The sequence below is a fragment of the Vombatus ursinus genome, unplaced genomic scaffold (assembly GCF_900497805.2).
Source record: "Vombatus ursinus unplaced genomic scaffold, bare-nosed wombat genome assembly UNPS02014943.1, whole genome shotgun sequence".
NCBI lineage: Eukaryota > Metazoa > Chordata > Mammalia > Diprotodontia > Vombatidae > Vombatus > Vombatus ursinus.
Window position 1 is genome coordinate 487,251 of NW_020954721.1, and position 24,684 is coordinate 511,934.

At 36.7% G+C, this 24,684-nt stretch overlaps 1 protein-coding gene across 1 annotated transcript in view; it reads left to right on the forward strand.

Annotated features, from left to right (window-relative positions):
- The first annotated feature begins 854 nt into the window (after positions 1 to 854).
- Positions 855 to 24,684, forward strand: part of LOC114029963 (vomeronasal type-2 receptor 26-like) — a 46,124-nt gene continuing 22,294 nt past the window's right edge. Inside the window, 2 exon segments of the mRNA XM_027844609.1 lie at positions 855 to 1,162; positions 7,940 to 8,231. Of these exon segments, the coding sequence (XP_027700410.1) occupies positions 855 to 1,162; positions 7,940 to 8,231 (600 nt within the window).

Here is a 24,684-nt window from a genome sequence, read left to right on the forward strand (position 1 = left end):
TCTCAATTTCAGGAGGTAATTACCCCAATGAACCCAAGGTTCCCACTAGTGAGGTGACAGGCAAACATGAGAGCAATGTGATTTATCAACTTAAAAACCTTATTGCGAGTTCTGTTGTCATTATGAGCATTCATTCAGCAATAGTTAGTGTGTATTTCCAATGGCCAAGGTACTATAGTTAATGTTATCAAGGCAAGACAAATGTAAAACTCATCTCAGTCTGGGAACTTGTGGGCCTAGGCCTTGTCACTATCATTCACACTTTCTGCCTTTGTCATGTAGCACTGTCCTCTGACTGATGCAACATCTGGTCATTTTGAGCCACCACAGAGATTTGGCTTGGGGAGAATGGAAGTAGTACTCCAGAAAGCCCACAAAACCTAGCTTGAGAGAGATCAGAGGGTCCTGTGGGCATCTTAGAACCCATGGAAGCTGTGAAGGCTCCAGGGACTGAAGGTAGCAAAGGAGATTGCCAAACGGCTTTTTTTTTTTATATATATACTTAAGTTTTTGAAGTTTCCCAGATGAAGGAAGCAGGTGCAGGGCTTTAGGGCAGGATGGTCCTGAGAGACTCTCATTCTCAGACTCTGGTCAACATATTTGTTTGACTTGCACCCAAGAGGCATGAAGACAGCCCTCCTTTCCTAATCCATCCACAGGGAACAAAGAGAATAATATCCAGGAGGCAGAAATATGCTATAAATATACCCTGTTCTTTCTAGTTTTTGCCCTTGTCCTAAACAGGCCTCTACATGTCTCATATTCTATGTTGCCAAGGGAGAAGGACTGTTCAAAGTCTGAGCATCTATTAGGAAAGACAAATCTTTAGTAATAGAGAATGGGCCTATAGATGCATGAACAACAACCTCCAGTCATCTTACAGTGCCTTGACCCTTCAGAGATTTGGGATATTGACCGTGGGCCTGGGGAACCTGGGACTCTTGTTCTCTAGGTTATTTGTGATACTGCTTCTGCAGATTTCTCTTTTTGAGTATCACATGGTGAAAAGTCCTTGTCATATAGAAAGAGCTTACAGTCCCACATATAGAAAAGAAGGGGATTTAATCATAGGGGGCTTCTTCTCCTTGTATCAGAAGTCAACGCGACCATATGACAAATATTTCTTCCAAAGTCCTCCCATCTGGATTGCTCCAGAAACACAGTAAGTTGTTTTTATTTGTCTGATTAATGAAATGATCATCCATATTTCTGTCTGGTTTGTTGGTAGAGTTGCGTTTTATTTAACCTCACAACATTGTTTAAAGCAAGACCTGGCTTTGACAATTTCTAGAAGCCTGGTCTTCAGGAAGCTGATAAATTAAAGATTTTATTGATGTGCAGTGCAGCAGGCAGAGAAATAGGGACTATCTATATATGTCCTATATGTTTTTTTTAGATAGAACTTCATCTGTAAAGATGAAAAAACTCACCCATTACAAGGATGAGGAAGATAAACCAGGGAGGAAATGCATTCAAGGTTGAGGTTCAGGTAGCAAAAGTTTATTCTCTAAGAATAAGGGAGGATAAGAACTGATTATGGGTGACAAATATGGGAAGAAATATTCCTATTGGACCCATATACGATGAAGAAGTCCTCAAGGTCACTGATCACTGCTAGGCTTCGCTGAGGTAGTGGGAGTTTCTGCATCTTTATATCACAAAATTGGGGGAAGGATCTAAGGTTAACTATCTTAGATACCAGAAATGAGAACAAATTCAGAGTACTCCAATGAGTCCAGAGTTTCATTCAATCTAAAGCTTCAAGCCTCATCTACCTAACAGAGAGTTAACAAGGGAAAAGGCAAAATGTCCATCTTTGTTTATATACTTTGATGAGTTTTAAGACCACTTAATCTAAGTGACTCCATATTGGAGTTCAATCATTAAAAAGATAACATTAAAATATATCTAAAACATCAAACAATATAAATTTACAATGACCACAAGTGCCATGTCAATCAGACCATTGACAAGGTTCACTAATTGCACTGTTTTCAGTCCTTTTCTTTCTGCATAATATAAACTATAAGACAATGTCTCTCAAATATATCATCAGAACACCATGTGCAGGCCATGAGCTAGGGATTAACAAATGAAAAATATACCTGGCATCAATAATTGTTTTATTTACAATCATTGTAATGTTACCTATATTTCAGAAGATTATTTGTGCAAATGATTCCTCCTCTGAGTATTGAGACTTTTCCTTTAGAAGGTTTAGAGTCTGGGATTCAATACAATCCTTTTAATATTCATTATTACCCCCAATCCTTTTACTTTGCTTTCTTTCCTTTCTATTTCTATTATTTCTTTAAAAAAAGTTTTGAAATTTTAAGAGGGGACATAGTGATTGGACCTGTTTGGGGAATTGTTCTTAGGAGGTTATTTCAATGAGGTCAGCAATAATGGCATAGGGCTGTCTTTTAGGACACTAAAAAAAAAAAATTGAGGGGTGTGAAATTCATAATATTTCTAGCTCATTCTTTGTCTCTTTTTACCCAGCAGGTGAGGTTTTACAAAGACCTGGGCATGGAAGTCTCTGAGAACTATTCCCCTTATTCTTATTTAATTCTTTTCATTTTGCGTGGCAGGTTATTCTTTCCTCAGAGTTCTCCTTCTCAATCCTTCCTCTAATTAAATATTCTTGGTTATTTCTTTCTTTTCTGCCAGAATTTCTTCATCGTGTCTTTATTCTGATCATATATCTACTCTAGATATGGAGAAGGTACTACAGGAATCATATAAGGAAAGCATGTCTTAAAAGTGTTAGCTTTTCAGGTTGTCCTTTTTTAAAAGCTAAAAAAAAATCGTTACTCATCAATTTTCTGTATGCAGTGGGAAAAACTCCAGTCATTTCAAATGAAATGGCTCCAGTATCATTTTTTTCCAAGTTCATGGTAAAGAACAAGAGAAAAGTTTATCAAATTTGCAGATGGCACAGATCTAGGAGAGACTTATAAAACATGGCATGAGAAACTTACAAAACTACACAATCTTGGAAGGCTCAAAGATGGCACTGAATCAAGTAAGGAGAAAGTTAATAGTGAGAAATGCACTGTTCATTCTGCCTTTAAAATCAGCAACATAAGAATATGAGGACTGAAGTGTGATTACTGTCAGGAAAATTGTTGGACGGATGTAGTGAACTATTAAGTGATTTAAAATGAGGAATTTTCTCTCACAAAGAATGTGATGGTCTCTCAGTAAAAGACACAAATCAGATCCCATTTGATTTATTATCTTAATTTCTAGGTATAGTTTTGTGGGAAATGATGCAAGAAGTTGGAGAGAAAGTGGAAAAGGGCAAGAAGTACGGTAATGGGGCCTTAAGTCAATGTCACCTGCAAATCATTTTGAATGAATCAGAGTGATTTAAAAAAGCCCAGGGCAACATGATAACTCTTATCACGACCTAAGCCTACTGATTTGGCAGATTTATTATTCTTTTTTTGGCTTAGTTCTCCAGATCATAACTAAGAGAGATGGTTAGATAAATTTAGGGTTGATGGAAGGAATCACTTTCTAATGATTCAAGTTATGCAAATATGGAATGGATTCCCATTGCATATTGTGGGATCCTCCTCAATGGAGATTTTGAATAAAAGGGCAGAAGATCCTTCATCATATATTTTAAAGAGATTAACCTCTGTCATATATGGTTTGAGTCTTTGCGGAGCTGCCAGACAGCATTTGAAAATATTGGTATGTATGCCCATATCATTCTTCTGTTTCAGGGCCAAAGAAGACCACCAAGTATTCAATTAGGATTTTTTTTTTTTGAGGGAAGGGGTGAAGCAATTGAGGTTAAGTGACTTGCCCAGGGTCACATAGCTAGTAAATGTCAAGTTTTTGATTTGAGGCCGAATTTGAACTCAGGTCCTCTTGACTTTAGGGCCAGTGCTCTATTCACTGTGCCACCTAGTTGCCCCTGTGTACTCAGTTTCCATAAGAGCAAATAAGACCTCATCTGCTGAATTTCAATTTCCTTTTTGTCTCTGACCCAAGCCTCATTACCATTTGTAGGCTTATTGAACAGCATTCCCCTTCAAGTAATCTACATTGAATCCAACATGATTTATTCATTCATTCATTCATTCATTTATTTATTTATTTATTTGCTTATTTATTTATTTGTTTGTTTGTTTATTTATTTATTTGTTTGTTTGTTTGTTTGTTTGTTTGTTTTGGTTGGGCAATAGCAGTTAAATGACTTGCCTAGAGTCACACTGCTAGTAAGTGTTATGTGTCTGAGACCGGATTTGAACGCAGGTCCTCCTGAATCCAGGGCCAGTGCTCTACCCACTGTGCCACCTCGCTGCCCCCCCAACTTGATTTATTGCTGCACCTCATATATGAAATCACACTTTCTTTTATGATACATTTGCATAGACAATTGCTCATGCTTTGAAGATGATTTCACATATTCCTGGATATTCAAAATCCTTTGCTTCCTTTAAAGTTGATCTTGAGTACTACTTGCTACAAGAAATTTTCCCTGAGTTTTCTAGTTAATATAACCAAATTCACAGAAACTTTATTGCACTTAGCTTTATGTACATATTATGTATTTTTATTGTTTGTGTGTAGGTGGTTTGCTATCAGTCAAAGAAAAGGTAGAAATAAACAGGATTTATATATGTATATATATTTGTATTTTGGTCCCTAGCACTTAGAACATTGATGAACATAAATGTTTTTGTTTATATACTAACATATACATGTATGTATATACATATATCCATACACATGTGTGCACACAAATACACACACACACATAGTCACAAATACATGCAATAAATGGATTAAAAAAAACATGAAAAATGGACCAATGTTTGGTCTTTTCTATTGTGGAAATTCTGTGATTAAGTGCCTTCCCAAACAGTCCCAATGATTTCTATTTGAGCCTTGCCAAACCACAATTTCCCACTACTCCCAGTATCTACTTCTTCAAATACTACTCAGGTGCTACTAACCTGACTTAAGAAAGTCACAAACCATTATAGAATAAATCTACTACAAATTTAGATTATGCCATCCCAATTAGGCTTTCACTATTGCAAGGCAATCCATGTACTGTTTCCTGAGGGATGGCTTATTCTTCTTTCCACAGTAGCTATTAAAAACTTCACCTCACCCTCCACATTCTTAGCTGAGGACATTGCCTTAAAATATATTGACAAAACAGAAGACTTTAGTTTTATCTATTCCTTCCCTTTTTTGATATTCAATGTACTATTCCTTTAAATGCCCATTCTCTCTCCATTTAATCGAGTTTCTGAAGAAGATATGTATCTAATCATGTATACACTCATAATTTCTACCAAAATACAATATTTTATGCTTGTTCCCTCTTTTTCCCCTCATTTGATGACTTCCTGACAAAAATTGATAACCGCTTCTATGGAATATTCGAAATGGCCCCCAATGGCTCTTCTTCTACACATCTCTTCTGTCATTAGCTAGTCTCCCCAAAGATGTGCAAGGGATTTTCAGAAAGTACAACACCTGGTAGGTCAGTTCCCTATTTGCTGAATTGGAATCACAATCTGATACCTTTCTGATCAAAGGTAAACTTCACAATAATTTAACACATTCATACCTTGGGCCTCACCTAAATATCTGTTTATTATCCTTCACCAACTTTCGTGGCCTTTTTCATAAAGCCAAAGAGAACTCATCATTCTTCATGTTCCACACTCCATCTATCATTTTTGTACTTTTGGGAATACTGTCTCCCATTCCAGGAATGCAATCTCTCCTCATTTTCATGTCTCAGAATTCCTATTGTCATTTAATTTTCAACTCATTTGAAATTAAGTCTTTATTGTCTCCCACCCTACCCAGAGCTGTTAATGACTTTCTCCAAATCATATTTTGTCTCCCTTGCCTCTAATTTAACATACTGCTTATTATGTGGCCATGTTTTCTCTGCTGGCTATAATGTAACCTCTTTGAAGACAGGTATTTTTTTTTCACTTTTGTCTCTACACCCCCTTGACTTGCAAATACCTGATCTCTAACAGGGGCCTCATAAATGCTTGTAAGCTGATTAATCATTTCAGTTTGTTCTCATTGGGAACTTCAGGTTCTTTCTTTCAGTTTATTACATTGTGAACCTGAGAGTAATTATTTAACTCCTTCTCCTCATTTTCCTTTTTTTCTCTGCATCTTTTAACAGTGTTGATCGCTCTCACCTCGTTGGTGTTCTCTTCTCTCTAGGTTTAGGGTCGAGGTTTTCCTGTTCTCCTCCTCCATTTCTTACTTCTCTTTTTTTCTCTGGCTGAATCCTCTTCAGATCACACTGTCTAATTATAGGTATCCCTCAGGGATCTGTCACTAACCCAGTCTATTACTTCACATAGTTATCTTATCAGTTCACATGATTTACATAGCATCTCTCTGCTGATGATTCTCAGATTTACCTGTCCTGACCCAAACTCTCTGCTGACCTCGCATCTTATATCACCAACTGCCTTTCAGATATCTTGAACTAAATATCCAATGGACAGCTTAAGTTCAGTACATCCAAAATGGAAATCATTCTCTTTTGCCTCTTAACTCTCTCCCTACTACTGTCCTCCAATGCCTTCTGGATCCTAACTTTGCAGTGATCCTACAATCTTCTCTATCCCTCTCCCTCATATCTAAGCTGTTGCCAAGGCCTTTCAATTTAAACTCACTAACTTCCATCAGGACAGACTCGCTGTGGACATCTCCTTAATATGGTTGTCGGGAATGGGTCCAATTGTCCCTAACTATGGCTGTGGCAGGCAGCCCAATCCAGTGACTATCATTGGAGGGATGTCATCTAGACTGTCCATGTTGGCAATGTGTCTTAAATATATAGCTGCTTGCCTACCTGTCTGTCTGTCCTTCTGTCTGTCCATCTGTCACTTTCTCTCTATCACTTTTTCTGTCTCTGTCTCTCTTTTGCTTTCTCTCTCTCTCTGTCTTTCTCTGTCTGTCTGTCTCTCTCTGTTTGCATGCTGTCTTTCCCATTAAGACATGATCACCTTGAAGACAGATCTTTCTCTTGTTGATTTTTGTATCCTCATTGTTTAACACAGTACCTGGCACATAGTAGGTGCTTAGTAAATGGTGATTGATTGATTCCTTGGTTCTCAGTTATCTAACTTCTAAGAGAGGAACAATGTTTCCTAACTCAATAAGACAGGAAGATGAACTACAGGGCTAATAAAATGCCCTGAAAATCTAAATTTTGAGAATCTTCCTTCACTGTAGTTCAGGTAATTATTTCAGAAAGAAATGAACGTCAGCTTAAATCCTTCAATATTGCCCATTACATTTTCAAGAAAATTCCACTTTTGAAATACATGTACTCCATTTTCACCTCAACATATATTCTTAAAAATATTACAAAATATAAGAAGCTATGTTATCAATATATTTGTCTATTCCTATCTAATATGTTTTCTATGGTCAAGGGGACAATTAAAATATCTCCAATACAAGTCCAGAATTAGAAACTCCTCTTCCTATGTTTATATGAGATAGAAAATAAGACTGCCTTGTTTGTTCAGTTCCATTGCAAGACTAGATATATTTTGATGTCTAAAGCTTATTATTATTTCTCTCTCTCTCTCTCTCTCTCTCTCTCTCTCTCTCTCTCTTTCTCTCTCTCCCTCTCTCTTTCTCTCTCTCCCTCTCCCTTTCTCTCTCCCAGTGTGTGTGTGTGTGTGTATGTATTTGAAAGTATTTTATAGGATGTTTAGTCCAATTATCTCATTTTATATATATGGACTTTGAAACTCATGGATGTGAAATGATTTTGCCCAGGGCCACACTATTAGTAAATATTAGGGGCAAGATGTAAAACAGGCTTTCTTGACTTCATCTAACATTTCATCCCTTATAACACCTTGTTCTTTCTGCACATATAAAGTTTGCCTAGTTCTTTATATTTTTCCTCTCACTTTAGGGTATTACGCAAACATTACCAACATATGCTGGTTTTCCAATTTGCTGTGGATGAGATCAACAAGAACTCCAATTTGCTGCCAAACATAACCTTGGGATACCAGTTGCTCAATAACTTCCATCAGGCCAGACTAGCTGTGGAGAGCTCCTTGATATGGCTGTCAAGGCGGGGTCCAACCATCCCTAACTACAGCTGTGACAGGAAACCCAATTCAGTGGCTGTCATTGGAGGGATGTCATCTACACTGTCCACGTCCATGGCCACCATTCTCAAACTTTATAAAGTTCCACAGGTAAGGGAGCCCAATACTGTCACTTATTTCCATCTAACATGTTCCTTGTATTTAAAACAGCAAGTCCTTTATAACCTGTTCTGATGCAGTATCAGTGAGTCAATAAACAGTTACCCAGAAGTTCTAGACACTGTTATCCACATGAAGAGAAAAAAAAATATGGAGTCTAAGTGCAGATGGAAGCATGCTATTTGCTCTCCTTTTCCTTTATTGTTTTGTTCTATTGCTTCATTCTCGTGGTTCCTCCCATTATATCTAATTGTTCTTTACATCATGACTAATGGGTACATATGCTTAACATGGATGCATATGTAGAGCCTATATCAGATTGTATGCTGTCTTGAGGGAGGGGGGAAGAAATGGGAGGGGGAGAAAATTTAAAACTCAAAATCTAATGGAAGCGAATGTTGAAAACTAAAAAAAAATAAATTAACCAAAAAAAAAAGTACCAGATGGAAAAGTATGATTAAATTTGTGTTTGAAAATGAAAAAAAAAGTGAATTCCATTCAACCAAAAAAAAAAAAGAAGAAATTCTAGGCACTATTCTGACAAAAGAAGATACAGAAAATGGAAATAGTCTCTTCCATCATAAATCTCACCTTCTCCCCTAGATGAGGTTGTGCTATATTGGTTTAACTCTGATCATTTTGAACCAAGGAAAAATCTGTCCAACTCCAGGTCACTATACCCTTAGCTCATCTGTTATACTTGTATAGAACTCAAAAGACTTTAGACGGAAGAAAGATTTCTCTTTTACTCACCTCAGAAAATTCCCAGGGAAAGGCCTCTGTTCCTTTTCATTTTGAAATTTATTTGTGTATTTTCCCTAACAAGATGATGCTCTAGTCCTTACCTTTAGCAGTCTGTGCTAACAAGCATCATTCAATTCTATGTTTAGCACGATCTTCCCATTTAACTGAGAATTTGTCTCCTTCCTGTATCTGTGCCTGAATTGTCCAATATATGATGTATCCCTTCAGAACAGAAATACTATGTATATTCAATTTAAGTTATTTCTAAGAGATACATTTTTATCAAGTGAATGTAAACAACAATTACTTCTGTTTTGGCCAGAAACCTTGAGGGTCTTCTTCTCTCAGATTAATTTTTTTATTTTTGACTAGGTAAAGAAGCTATTCTCTATCTCCTTTCTTACTTAGCCTTATTCTCTGAAATGACATTTCCTCAGTCACACTAAAACGTGTTAAGACCTTAGCTTAAAAAGGCCGAGGTCCCACATTGCATCCGGGGCCGTTTCTTGATCTATATCTCGCCCCTGGACTCAGATGGCTCTGGAGAAGGAAGTGAGGCTGGTGCCTTAGTACAGCCCTTCCTCACTTAAATCCAGTTCCCGTGCTTGTCATGAAATATAATCTTTCTGATGTCATGGACCTCTTCAAAAACAAAGAAGAAACAATGACAACAGGAAGCACAGTGGTACACACTAGGCATTCATATATACTTACTATAATTATACTTCTTGACCTCAAAAAGCTTAAGTATCTTGTATGGGGAGGGGATAACATATCAAAGGAGAAATCAATGTGGGCATTTTGCATAAGGTATATGTATTTGTGAGGAGAATGGTGGAGAAGAATTCTAGAAAATTAGGTGTAAGGGGTTCTAGGAGGAACTGACCAATTAATCATTGGAAGCAGTTACAGAAGCAAATTGGCCTTCAAGGATGACAAGGCTCTTTAGTTATAGTGGGAGGCCCCCTGTTTGGGTCCACATGGTATCCAATTGGGAGGATAAAAGAGGACTACTATTGTGAGTTCGCTAATTTTCTTGTCGAAATACCAGAAAGGCCTGAGAGAAGGAAATACTGGTCCATGGTTTGTATCACTTCCTAAAAAGTTCCGAATCATCAAGGAGCAAACTTTCTTCCAAAGTTTCACAGGCTGAAATAGTAGCAGGCAGAACAAGTCTGCTTATGCTTAATGGTCCTAGTTTCGTTGGTCGCTCCCCTTCACCCTCCATTAATCTCAGGCACACAATGAAATCAGTTCTGGAAATTCTTGTGTTCTCAAGGAGACCAGAAGTCAGGCTTGTACATGGTTCTCAATTCTTCATGTACCTAAACATGCCATGCTTCTTTATTTAGCATTTGTGAAAAAGTACTTAGACAAAGGATAGAAGAGTTTTCGAACTTTTAGGTACTGAGAGTTTCATCATTGATCTCTTTATCCCCTAGACTTGGTATCAGAGACAATAACAACAGCCAAGCCACATCTTGTAGCTAATCTAGCAGTGGTTTGACCATTAACCAGGAAAAAACCACTTCAAAGATTTAGCTGAGTTAAGTAAGGGAATCACTCATCCAAAAGTGTTTTGTATCCAAAATTATTCTATCTCCTCATCCCTTTAGAATATGCCTTCTCACCACAAAGTGGCCTTTTTATCCTGGAACTTCCCACAACCCTTAGAGTCCTTTTGGCCATTGACAAGCTCCTATCAGACCCTGACTTTGAGAAAGGTCTCCAGGTCAACCATCTTTCATTGTCTCTGCTCTTCTTCTTAATCTCTGCATTTCCACACTATGCCTAACACCCAAAAGGACTTTCTCCCTGCTCATCTCCTCATTTTTCTGAGCTCTTTTTGGGGTTGTATTCCTTCATAATATGATAAGCTGCTTAAGGTCATTGATTCCAATTTTCTGTCTCTTGGACTTGTGTCCCAAGCTCTTGGCACAGTGCCAGGCACAAAGTGAGCATTTTAACAAATGTCTGTTGACTTTTAAAAATGTCTCCAGATTGAAATCTGGTTGTTTGAACCAGGAATTGTAGTTCTTCATGTGAGTCCCCTTTCTTATGTTCTCATGTAGCAAGATGAGCAAATGCTACACAAAAATATATTCCAGTTCCCTTTATGTAATGTAATGTTGTGGAGAGAGGGCTACTTATACACTGCCTATCTTCTAACAATCCAACACTTGGGACTCTGGAAACGGACAAGGGGATTTATTCATTCTTCTAAAGGAAAGACTGAGGAGATAAGCGATTCTGCATATAGAAGGTTTCTCATGGAATCACTCCCTGGCTCATCTGGACTGGCTAAAGAGCCAGCCTGCAAAGGCAGCCCACAAAGGCAGGAGTTGGTGTTCTGATTCATGGGTCAACTTTCTGCTTATTTGGGGCAAGAACTTTGCTGGTCTGATGCTCTTGAGGTATACAGGAATCACCTGCTATGGCTCTGGACTTTGTTGTTCTTTTTCAAAGACTGTATTCCCAGGGGTCCTCTAAGGATTCTTCTAATTATTTGAATTGTACCATGTTGTAATCTGTTTCATTCCATCTCTAATTCCTCATTCACCTAAGACCAGAATAACTTCAGGTACTATATTATCAGGGACATATGGCAGTATAAGAGGTAAGGCAGGGGAGATCAGCCATTTGTTCTTCCTCATGCCTTTGCTCTTTCAGTTTTTCTTCCCTAAATCAGAACCTGAGAGGGGAAAAAATACCCTCCAAATGGCCAATGTAAGGGTTTTATCCATCTTATTATATCATCTCCATTATAGGATGGTATCAATGAGTTATTCTGCCCCAAATTTTCTTGCAAAAGCACGTCTTGCATATGCTGCATGGACAGCAGAGAATGTCTGTGCAGGCTTCAAGAAGCAGAAACTCAGTTGGCCACACATTTCCTCTATTGTCAAATGACCACGTGAGGAAATTAGTTCTCTGAAGTGTTGAGCTTTTCTTTCAGAATGAAAAGAGGAAGACTCCCTTATCCCTTCCTTTTCCTCCTATCTTCTTTGGCAGAACACTAATATCAATGCCAAGGAGGTTTTCATTTCATTAATTGTCCCCATTAAAAACAATGTTCCTAAGCAACCAATGTCATATTTTACTGTGTCACACAATTGATGTCATCCTGGGTCCCAAATCATGATGCCTGTCCCCTCCTCTTGTACTCACCATGAATAGTTCCTTGGCCTAAGCCCATATTACCCCATTTTTAGTCCTTTTTTTTTTCCTTCTCTCCTCTCTGAGCAGCCACAATCATTGCTCAGTGTTGGTTTTCCATTGAAACTCACATATTCCTTCACAAGGTTTGTAGCAGATGCCATCTTAGTTGATGGAACTGTACCTCAGAGAAATGGACTTCTGCTGCATTGAACACAAGGTCACATCCTTGGCTCTCTGCTGCACAATTGTCCATCATAATTATGTTCTTTTTTGTCAATCTCTGACTTTTTCAATTCTGATGGGCTTTGATCTCTGGTGTTTTTGTTCTAGTGTTTCTTCTCTAGTGATTCTGTCTTCTTCTGTAGCTACTCTCTTGTGAAGAGATTATAGGAGTTACCATCTTGCTACTCCAAAGCCACGTTCCTTGTAAACATGTGTCTCTGGCTTTTCTCTCTCTTCCATTTACATTCTCCTTATACGTGAAAACTCTCACTATGTTTTCTCTGTCACAACATGGTTTTCTTTTTCTTCTTTTTTTTTTTGCATTTTCCTGGTTTAGGTATTAGCACAATATTTATCTAAGAAATAGAATTTGATAGTGTCCCCATTTTGCCTATTTTTCAAATAAATAAGTATGTCTTGGAAATAATTGTTCTCCAAATAGTTGATAGAATTAACTTATGAATAATTTTGCCTTGGTATTTTTTTCTTAGAGAGTTCATTGATGGTTTATTTAATATATAGTTTTAAGATACAATTGTTTAAGTATCTTATTTCCACTTTTTTAATATAAATAATTTTTATTTTTATAAATATTCATCCATTTCAGCTAGCTTTTCAGATTTTGGGGGGGATATATTTCTGGCAAATTAGCTTATAAGTAATTGCTTTATTTTTCACCTATTTGCTGTTGATTTCACCCTCTTTTTTAATACTGGTAATTTGGTTTTCTTTTTAAAAAAATCAAATTAACCAATGGTTAATGTATTTTACTTTTAGTATAAAGCTTATTTCTGGTTTTATTTACTAATTTAATATTTTCCTTAATTTTATTTTCATTAATCTCTCCTTTGTCTTTCAGAATTTCCAATTTGGTATTTAATGGGTTATTATCATTTTTTTAATTACACGTCCAGTTCATTGAACTGTTCTTTCTATGTTTTACTGATGACAATATTTAGAAACAAAAAAATTTCATCTAACTACTGATTTGGCTCCACCATATACATTTTTTTCTCATTGTTGCCATTCTTTTAATCAAATTTTGGGTTATTGCTATGATTTGTTCTTTGACCCATTCATCATTTTGCATCAGAAAAATTAGTTTCCAATTAGTTTTTAATCTATCTATTTGTGGTCCCTTATTGAATGTGATTTTTATTGCATTATGATCTGGACAGGATGCATTCAATATTTCTGCTTTTCTGCATTTGATTGTTAGTTTTTATGCTGTAATACATGGTCAGTTTTTGCGTAGGTGGCACTAAGAAAGATATATTTTCCTCTCCATTGACATTTATTTTTCCCCAGATATCTATCATTTTTAACTCTTTCTAAAATTCTATTCAGCTCCTATTTTCTTTCTTCTTTATTTTGTGCTTAGATTTATACATTTATAAACTGGAAAGTTAAGGTCCCCCACCGGCACAGTTTTATTGACTATTTGCTCCTGAAACTCTATAAAATTTTCTTTAAAAATTTGAATGCTGTATGATTTGATGCATATATGCTTAGGATTGACATTGATTCATCATCTATGGTAACTTTTAAGAAGATTTAGTTTCGTTTCCTATCTCTTTTAATTAGATTCATTTTTGCTTTTGCATTTTATGAGCTCATGATTTCTCCCTCTGCTGATTTGTTTTCCTGGAGCTGTAGTACAACAGATTCAGCTCCAGTTCCTTACATTTACTCTGTCTGTCCCTCTATTTCAAATGTGTTTCTTATAAACAACATATTGCAGGATTCTGTTTTTTAATCCACTCTACTATCCTTCTTCTGTTTTATGAATTCATCCCATTTATAGTTACAGCTGTGATTACTGTATATTTCTCTCAATCTTAGTTTTCCCTGTTTATACTTTTCATATGTATATGTATATGTATATATGTGTGTGTATGTATATCTGTCTATCTCTCTATTTAAAATTTTGGATATAATTTAATCATCATCAACTTAATACCCGCTTCTTCTTTCTATATATATACATCTTTGATTTTCTTCAATAGAGATAATGTTTTAAGAGAATAAGCACCATGTTCACACTTGAGAATGTACACAGTTTAACCTTATTGAATTATTTATGGTTTTGCTCTTCTGTTTGCCTTTTTTGCTTCTTTTAATTCTTTTTTTGAAAATCATATTTTCTGGACATCTGTGAGCCAAGATGGTGAAGTAAGCATAAATTGCTACCAGTCTCCCTTATTGACCTCTTAAAAAACAGACAATAGCACCCCACATATAACTCTGGAACAGTGGACTCAGAGTAGAGATAGGGTGTAGGAGTCTTTTATCCCACAAAACTTTAGGATCAGCCTAAAGGGCCTATCTCACTCGCATAAAATGGGAGTGCCTTCCAAGTTGGCAGTAGGATTGACCTCAACAATCCGGTGGGAGATCCTGAGTGCCAGGGTGGTGGAGCAGGCAAACTCCAAAACCAGGACCCTCCATGTACCTTAGCATAGCCAGGGAAATAGACAGACTCAAGCTCTGAGAACCAACATGTGTAGCAATGAAGCCCCTTGGGCATCGTCCAGCAGTTGGACTTACCCATTTTTCAGCAAAGCCATAAGTGGGTAGGTATTCTCTAGCAGCCAGATCCCCAAGCACTTCAGTGTATCCCCAGGGAAATGCAGAAAAATTACACATGGCCTCAACACACACCAGATACCACCACTAGGACCCCCTCAGATCTCTAGAGCCCCCCAGCTACCAGCACCTGAGTCCCCAGAAGAGAACACCAGTGACCAGTCCCCTGGCTCACCACACAAGAAGCTTGGGACTGTGTTCCCTCTGTTCCAACAGGAGATCTCAAATTTAAAATCTAGGAAATAGAGAAACAAAATGAGCAAAAAGAAAAAAAAGGACACTGACTTTAGAGATTTATTATGGTGGCTGAGCTGATCAAAACACAAACTCAGAAGACTACAACATTGTCATCTGAAACCTCAAGGGAAATATGAATTGGTCCCAAGCCCAAAAAGTCTTCTTGGAAGAGTTCAAGGAAAACTTTCAACATCAAATAAGAGCAATAGAAGAAAAACTGGGAAAAGAAATGAGAGGTATGCAAAAGAGAGTAAACAACTTGGAAAAAGAAGGATAAAATTGACTGAAGAAAACAACTGCTTAAAAAGTACAATTGGTCAAATGGAAAAGGAGGTAAAAAATAATTGCACTCAAGAGAAGAACTCCTTAGAAAGTACAATTGGCCAAATGGAAAGGGAAATCCAAAAGCTAACTGAAGAAAGCAATTCTTTAAAAATTAGAATTGAACAAGTGAAAGCTAATGACTCTCTAAGACATCAAGAATCAGTCAAACAAAATCAAAAGACTGAAAAAAATAGAAGAAAATGTAAAACACCTCATTAAAAAAACTGATTGGGAAAATAGAATCAGGAAATATAATTTAAGAATTATTGGTCTACCTGAAAGTCATTATTGAAAAAAGAGCTTAGAGAGCATCCACCTATCAACTCCTGAAAGAGATCCCAAATTGAAAATGCCAAGCAATATAGTAGCCAAATTCCAAAATTACCAGGTCAAAGAGAAAATGTGGCAAGCAGCCAGAAAGAAACAATTTCAATATCATGGAACCACAGTCAGGATTACACAGGACCTTGAAGCTTCTACATTGAAAGACCATAGGATGTGGAATAAGATATTCCATAAAGCAAAGGAGCTTGGGTTACAACCAAGGATCATCTATCCAGCAAAAACGAGCATGATCTTTCAGGGAAGGATGTTGATATTCAGTGAAATAGGGTATTTCCAAACTTTCCTGATAAAAAGACCAGAGCTCAAAAGAAAATTTAATCTTTAAATACAAGACTCAGCAGAGACATAAAAAGGTAAATGGGATAGAAAGAAAAAACATGTTGTTAATAAGGGCAAACTGTTTACATCCTTACCAGGGAAGATGACACTTGTAACTCTTGAGAACTATATTGTTATTACACCATGTTAAAGGGGTATACATAAAGGGTGTGGGTATAAGTTGACTTTGATATAATGATATAAAAAATCTAATCAAGTGGGTTAAATGGATCCAAGTAAGTGGATTAATCTGATCTAACTAAGAAAATGAACTGAGAGAAAGGGGGGAGGTAGACAAGGATAAATTACATTACAGGAAAAGGAACAAAAACCTATTACAGCAGAGGGAAAGAAGGGAGGGGGATGAGCATTGTTTGAACCTTACTCTCATCAGATTTGGCTCAAGAAGGGAATAACATAATCAGTTATGTATAGAAATCTAACTTGTCAAATAGGCAGTATGAGGGAAAAGGGGAAAGAAAAGGGAGTGAGGACAGAAGGGAGGGAAGAAATAGTAAAGGTAAAGGGGAAGAAAAGGGAAGGGGCTAATAGAAAGGAGGTGGGAATGAGGGAGGAGGTGGTCAAAAGAAAAAAAACACTAGTGAGGAGGGGAGAGGAGAAAGGAGAAAGAAAAGCATAAACAGGGAAAGGGGAAGGAAAGAGAGAAAGATATAGATAGTAATCATAACTGTGAATGTGAATGGGGTGAATTCTCCTATAGAATGGAAGCAGATAGCAGAATGGATTAAAAACCATAATCCTACAATATGTTGTTCACAGGAAACACATTTGAAACAGAGGGACACATACAGGGTAAAAGTAAAAGGCTGGAGCAGAATATATTATGCTTCAGTAGAAAAAAAAAGCAGGAGTAGCAATCCTAATCTCATACAAAGCAAAAACAAAAATATATTTTATCAAAAGAGTAAGGGAGGAAACTACATCCTTCTAAAAAGCACCATAGACAATGAAGTAATATCAGTACTAAACATTTTTGCACCAAATGGTATAGCATCCAAATTCTTAGAGGAGAAATTCAGGGAGTTACAGGAAGAAATAGACAGCAAAATTATAGTAGTAGGTGACCTCAACCTCCCCCTCTCTGAACTAGAGAAATCTAACTACAAAATAAACAAGAAAGAAGTTAAGGAAATGAATAGAACATTAGAAAAGGTAGATATGATAGACCTCTGGAGAAAACTGAATGGGAATAGAAAGGAATATACTTTTTTTCTCAGTGGTACATGGCACATACACAAAAATTGACCATGTACTAGAGCATAAAAACTTCACAATGCAATGCAGAAACACAGAAATATTTAATATATCCTTTTCAGATCATAATACAATAAAAATATATTTAATAAAGGACCATTGAAAGATAGACTAAAAATAATTGGAAACTAAGTAATCTCATCCTAAAAAAAATGATTGGGTCAAAAAACAAATTATAGAAACAATAAATAACTTCATTCAAGTGAATGACAATAATGAGACAATATTCCAAAACTTATGGGGTGCTGCGAAAACCATCCTTAGGGGAAGTTTTATATTTCTAAATGCTTACATGAATGAAATAGAAAAAGAGGAGATCAATGAATTTGACATACAACTAAAAAAAACTAGAAAAAGAACAAATTAAAAATCCTCAATTAAACACCAAATTAGAAATGCTGAAAACAAAAGGAGAAATTAATAAAATTGAAATTAAGAAAACTATTGGACTCATTAATTCTTAATCAAGCAGGATTGATTTCCTACTGACAAGAAAACCCATTCTTTCCAGGGCATATACACATTGAGGGACTTTCATGAGTTGTCTTTATTTTACAAGAGAAAGCTAAGTGACTATTATTGTATTAATTATCTGCTAGACATAATTACTAAAATTGATCAGTAGTTAGCCAGAAATTGTGTCTCTTGGACCTTTCCTATATTACAGCAGCCTTCCCCTTGACCTGGGAGCTCTGGAATCTTGCTATAGTATTTCAGGGGGTTTTCACTTTGGGAGGTGATTATCGCATTCTTTCACTTTCTATTTTATCTTCTTTTTCTAGGATTCAGGGAAGTTTTTCCTAATAATTCCTTGAAGCATTATGTCTAAGCTCATTTTTGATCATGACTTTCAGGTAATCCAATAATTCTTAAATTATCTCTTCAGGATCTATTTTCCAGTTCAGTTATTTTACAATGAGACATTTTTTTTTCATTTTCTATTTGCTTTTCTATTTTTTTTTTACTGTTCCTTGATGTCTAATGAAGACATTCATTAGACATCAAAAAAGGAGAAATAAAAATGTCCAATTAAACACTGAAGGATATGTTAATACATTTGAAAGAAAACCATTGAACTTCTATATTAAACTGAGTTAGTTTTATGAAAAAAATAAAACAATGAAGATGAACTATTGCTTCACTTCATTGAAAAATAAGAGAGAAGAAAATAAGTTACCAGTATCAAATTTAAGAAACATGAAAACACAAATGAAGATGAAATTGGAGGAATTATTAAGAGCTCTTTGGACCAATTATGTTTTCATAAGTCTGAAAATCTAGGTAAAATGGCTCATTCAACCTTTCTGGATGGCAACTGAGAACTATCTCACAATGGCTAAAAAACTGTGCCTGACCTTTGATCCAGTAATACCATGGCTAGGTTTGTATCCCAAAGAGATCAAAGAAAAAAGAGAAGTACCTATATGTACAAAGTATTTTAGCTGCTATTTTAGTGTTGGCAAGGAATTGGAAATTGAGGGGATGCCCTTCAATTGAGTAATCAATGAACAATTTTTGTTTTATGATTATGACTGAATACTATTGTGCTACAAGAAAAATGATGAGATGAATGTTTTCAGAAAAACCTGGGAAGACATACATGAAAGGATGTAAAGTGAAATGAGTATCAGGACAACGATGTATACAATAACAGCAACAATGATCCATGATCAGCTGTGAATGACTTAGTTATTCTCAGCAATGTAATGATTGAAGACAATTCTGAAGGACTTATAATAAATGTTATCAATCTCTAGAGAAGGAAGTGATGGAGTCTAAATGAAGACTGAAGCATCCTTTTTTTTTTCTTCTTTATTATTCTTGAGTTTTGTTTTGTTTTTGATCTGCATTTTCTTTCGCAACATGACTAATATGAAAATGTTTTGCATAATAGCTCATGTATATAAATTTATATGAAATTGCTTGTGATCTAAAGGAGGAAAGCAAGGAGTCAGAGAATTTGGAACAAAATTATAAAAAATAAATATTAGCTAGTTTTATTTACATATAATTCAGAAAAAAATAAAATTAAAATTAAATGCAACCTCCCACTAAAAATACACCCATGATGAATTGAATTAATCCTGTGGAAATACTACTTTAACATAATATTTCAGACACATAAATTCTTTGTGGATAGATAATTTCCTCAGAACACAGAAATATAAATACCCAGTGAGACCTTTTACTGGGACAGATTTAGGTCTTAAAGATAATCATTTTTTTAAAAAAGATAATCATTTTGAGCGGAGTTATTTCATGTTACAGGATAGGGGAAGTACAGCTGTTCTAGGTTCTCACATTCCCACTTAATGGGATGAAAGATGTTAGAATGAGACTATACACTCCCCACCACTTGGTCATAGTTGGTTCAGCTCACAAGGGCATCAGTTTGTGAATCTGGATGAGGATATCCTTACTAATTGGGTTACCGGGGATCTCATTAAAGTCAAATTTCAGCACTATTTCCTTTATCTCATTCTTAGAAAATTGAGGATGAAGGATACACCAAAGACATTGCTTATGAAACTTTCTCTTGCCTTTAGGACAAATCTAATGCCTAAAGTTCTGATAATGGTGGATTTTTTTTTTTTTGTTACAAACCAGGCCAAAGGATGTGAAGAAATGAATAATTACTTATCTCATTGACTTCTTACTAATATAGAAGGGGTGATGTGCAATGCCAATCTTGGCAGTAGGTTTCATTGTGAGGAGGTGTCCCTGTTCCATCTTTGTTTGAGTTTGTGCTAGAGAACTTTTCCTCTTAGAACAGGCTCTGGGGAACTGTTATGGGTATCAAGGAAGTACCATTTTTCTTGGAATCATGAGAAGAGTGCAATCCATTCCACAGAAAGACTGGTAAAGGAATTGTTGATGTTTGGGTTGATGAAGAAGTAAGATGGATTAGAGAGGATATATAATCATGTTCAAAAATTTAAATAACGGGTTTATACAGGAGACACTATGAATGTTCTACTTGAATCAACCAGAAAGAAAAAGGTCCAATGAGTCAATGTTCCAAAGAGGCTGATTTAGTTACAAAGTTAACCAAAAAAAGGTTCTAATCAGTTGAGTTGTCTGAAAAAGGGTTGGTCATTTTTTTCTGTCTGAGTGTCTGACAGTTTATTCCACATTCTGCACCTCTTAAGACTTATACCTGAACTGAAATTTTCTCTTCTCTTGGACCAACATTGATAACTGTGAATAGTCAAAATAAGACTGTCTTTTCATGTGTTTCTTTTTCTGTTTTCATTTTCCATTATTGTATTTATTTCCTGTAGTGTTCTGATTCTCTTTATTTCAGTCTACATTGGTTTATACAATTATTCCCTTGTTTCTCTGAATTCCTAAATTAATTGTTTCTTATGGCACGATAGTATCGCATTACATTCGTGTACCACAATTTTTCCATCCAGTCCCCTATTAATGAGATCCTACTACCCTGCACCCCATTTTTCTGCAACAGCAAAAAGTGCTTTTATCAATATTTTGGTATGGATAAAACCTTTTTTTTTGGTTTGTTTTTTTGCTTTTTTTTAGTGAGGCAATCGGGGTTAAGTGACTTGCTCAAGGTCACACAGCTAGTACGTGTCAAGTGTTTGGTCTGAGACCAGATTTGAACTCAGGTCCTCCTGACTTCAGGGCCGGTACTGTCTCTACTGCACCACGTAGCTGCCCCTAAAACCTTTTTTTTTCTACTATTTGACTACATTGGTGTCTGTTCTTAGCATTCAGAGCTTTACCAGTAGTCTATCAGTGGATTTGTCTTCCTATAGTTCCTCTAATAATAACTATTTTTTCTTTAAAAAATAATTAATTAATTTTTAGTTCTCAAAATTCACTTCTATAAGATTTTGAGTTCTAAATTTTCTTCTCCACCTTCCACTTTCCCCTCCCCAAGATAGCATGTAATCTGATATAGGTTCTACTTATACATGTATATTAAGCATATTTCCACATTAGTCATGTTGTAAAGAAGAGTTATTAATGATGGGGAAAACCATGAGAAAGAAGAAACAAAAAAACAAAAAGAGAGCAAATAGTATGCTTTGATCTGCATTCACACTTCATATTTCTTTCTCTGAATGTGGATAGCATTTTACATCTTGAGTCTTTTGGAACTAACTGTCTTAAATTATTGTATTCCTGAGAAGAGCTAAGTCTATCAAAGTTAATTATTGCCCAATGTTGCTGTTACTGTGCACAACGTTCTCCTGCTTCTGCTCACTTCACTCAGCATCAGTTCATGTAAGTCTTTCCAGGTTTTTCTGAAGTCTGCCTGCTCATTATTTCTTTTCTCTTCTTTTTTCAATAGGACTTAAATTTTAATTCAAAATTACATTACAGTTCGGATAAAGACCAGGGTGAAATTAATGTTTATAATAATTCTAAAATGTCCACAGTCATACAAGAGAAATAAACGGTCCTGCAGGGGTCCAAAAAAAATCTTGTTTTATTGCCCCTGGTGAAATATGCCATTTTTTGATAGCATAATACTTATTGCACCACATAAGGAAAGGAGGGCAATCTGCAATGCACCATTGTTCTAAAATTCTAACTCATGTGGGCCCTGCTAATATGCCTTCCTTACAATCATGCTTTCATTTCTTATTCATATAGAAATTCACTTTGTCAAGTCTCCTTTTCACATGATGCAATATCTGCTAATACCAGAACCATCCAGTGACCTGGTACAGAAACAGACCAGGAAGGGAGGAACATTTGGTCTTATTTATAACTGATTTTACAACACAGTGCCATGGTTGCCGTGTTTCTCCTTTTGTATGAAATACTCTTGATTTTGGTCATCTACTTCTGGGGACGAGGAAAAATGACAGCGATGATAATAACAACAACAAAATAAAATCAGTAAGAAAGTAATTCCTTGTCCAGATTCCTAAAATCTAAACTCTGCTCAGATTCTTATAATATAGCCACTAGCTCACTAGTGTTCAGACTCCTTAAGAGTCTGCCCAGTATGACGGATGTTCTAATAAACCTTGTCTTTGGCTGAAATAAAGCTTGGGTTGAATTCTTTTGGGCAGGATCTGCATGTTGTTATTTTGGGGTTCCAACACCCCCTAAACCCGTAAACCTCAACATTTTGGTGGCCCGTACAGGGAAACTGCCTAACTCTAAGTTCTTCTTCAGCCAAGACTGGAAGATATGTAAGCCTCCCACCTCTTCTTTTTGCTCTGCAGTTGGAATTGCTCTCTAAGCACCAAGATTTGGAAGTGTTTTTCCAGCAGTCAAGTTACAAGACTGTCTCAAACTCAGCCTGACATTCTCAGGCTCTCAGTCCACTGGGTCGGTTTGAGGCCATGGACCTGGGTACACCTTCCACAGCATAGAGGCCAAGGACAGATGCCCTATCAGGAAGTGTATGCCCGATTCTTTCAATTCTCTCGGGGCTAGAGAATTGGGGAAAACTGCAGTTGCTTTTTGGTTCCCTGAGGCTTACTTGCTACCTTCCCTCTACACCCCTGAATCCTCCTTCATGGAGGTTACAGGGAAAGTTAGACTAGCTAAAAATATCTTTGCAGATTCTAGAGGTTTTGTGATGGATCATTAAGGAGTTTTGAAACTCCTCCTTACAACCCTGGTCAATCCCTTCCCTTGAGTTAAGAGGGTATCTGTTAACTCTTCTTCTAAGAGAAGAGAGTTTCACCCTTTGCTCCTAACCTTTAATTTCACCCTCTTCCACCTGGTGAAAGGAAGAAGGAAGGAGGGGCAGCAGCTACAGCATGGGCCCCCCTGGCAACGGCCTTGGGCCCTGGGGCAACCTTTGTCTGGAAACACCACCCAGGTTCAGCACATCCTGCTCAAGGTAAAGAAGCTAGGCTCTGAACTTGAGTAAGCACGCTCTTTTAAAGTTGTAGTTTTAACTGTTAATGATGAAGTGTTGATTCTCTGTGTAAAATAATTTGGAAGTGCATTTAGCAAAACTGAAGTCACCTGGTTGGAAATGGGTTTGTTTCAAGTTTCAAATTGGTGAACTTTTTGTATCAGTTATGTCAAGCAAATTTTCATAATTTGGTTACCATTAAAATAATTTGGCTATAGTTGGTTATTGTTTTAATGTGCAAACTAGCCAAAAACCTTGTTTGAGTTATGGCTTGCTGAGAATTTGCAAGTGCATAGAAATCTCTAATGATTGACTTTTTACACTAGGACAAATTTAAGTTTGAGATATAAATTCTAGAAAAGTTTTTTTGAGCTGTGATTAGTGAAACTTGCTGTTTAAGGTAAAAAAGCTCAGAATTTTATTTTGAGTTGTCTAATGAATCATAATGTTGAGGTTCAGACACTGAGATCACAACATATGGGTCCTGTCCAAAAGAATTTGACCCAAGCCTTCTTTCAGCCAAAGAAAAAGTTTATTAGAACATCCACCATATTGGGCAGACTCTTAAGGAGTCTGAACATTAGTGAGCTATTGGCTAGATTTTAAGAATCTGAGCATCTTAAAGAAGACAAGATGGACCTTATATACAGAAAGACTGTGGGAGGGATCGAGGAGTGGCCAAGTAGTTTGGGGGAGGAAGGGGTCTAAGGAAGATTTGAATGGTAATGGCCAGTAAGCTGGAATGAACAGAACTCCTGGGACCTGGAAAATGAAGCCTAGCTAGGATTAAGTGTGGGAAATGGCCGAGGGCCATAGGGAGGGCTAGGCTAGGTCAAGGGTAACAGAATTGGGAGATTGGGTGTAGTAACAATGAAAGGCTAATTGATAGAATTATGGCCTCAGGCAAATGCCAGAGATTTGGCCATGTGGGAAAGTTCAGGGTTTTTCCCTTTCTGGGGTCCAGATTCCAACACCATCATTCCCCCATCAAACAAATGGGACACAAATTCTTTTGATGTAAAGGGTGAAGGTCTGGGCTTCTAAAACTGTTTCCTTCTGGCAAGGAGTATAGAGCTGTCCCTGCCTCAAGGGGGTCTCAAAGAGGAGGTTGACTGGATCTGAGCACAGGCTGCATCCAGGGAATGATGGGGGTATATTGGCTGGTACCCACTCTTTGCTACCAACTGTAGGTGAATGGCCTGTAGTCTGGAAGACACAAATCTGACAGAAAAGACTGCAGGGCCCAGATATGAGAAGATAAAACATCCGTAGCTCTGTTTGGATTCAGATAATTCCATTTTCCAACCATGCAGTATCAAATCCACCTCGTAGCCAGACTCAAGAATAGCCAGGTGGGTAACATTCCTTTTCAAAGAAACATAATGAGGA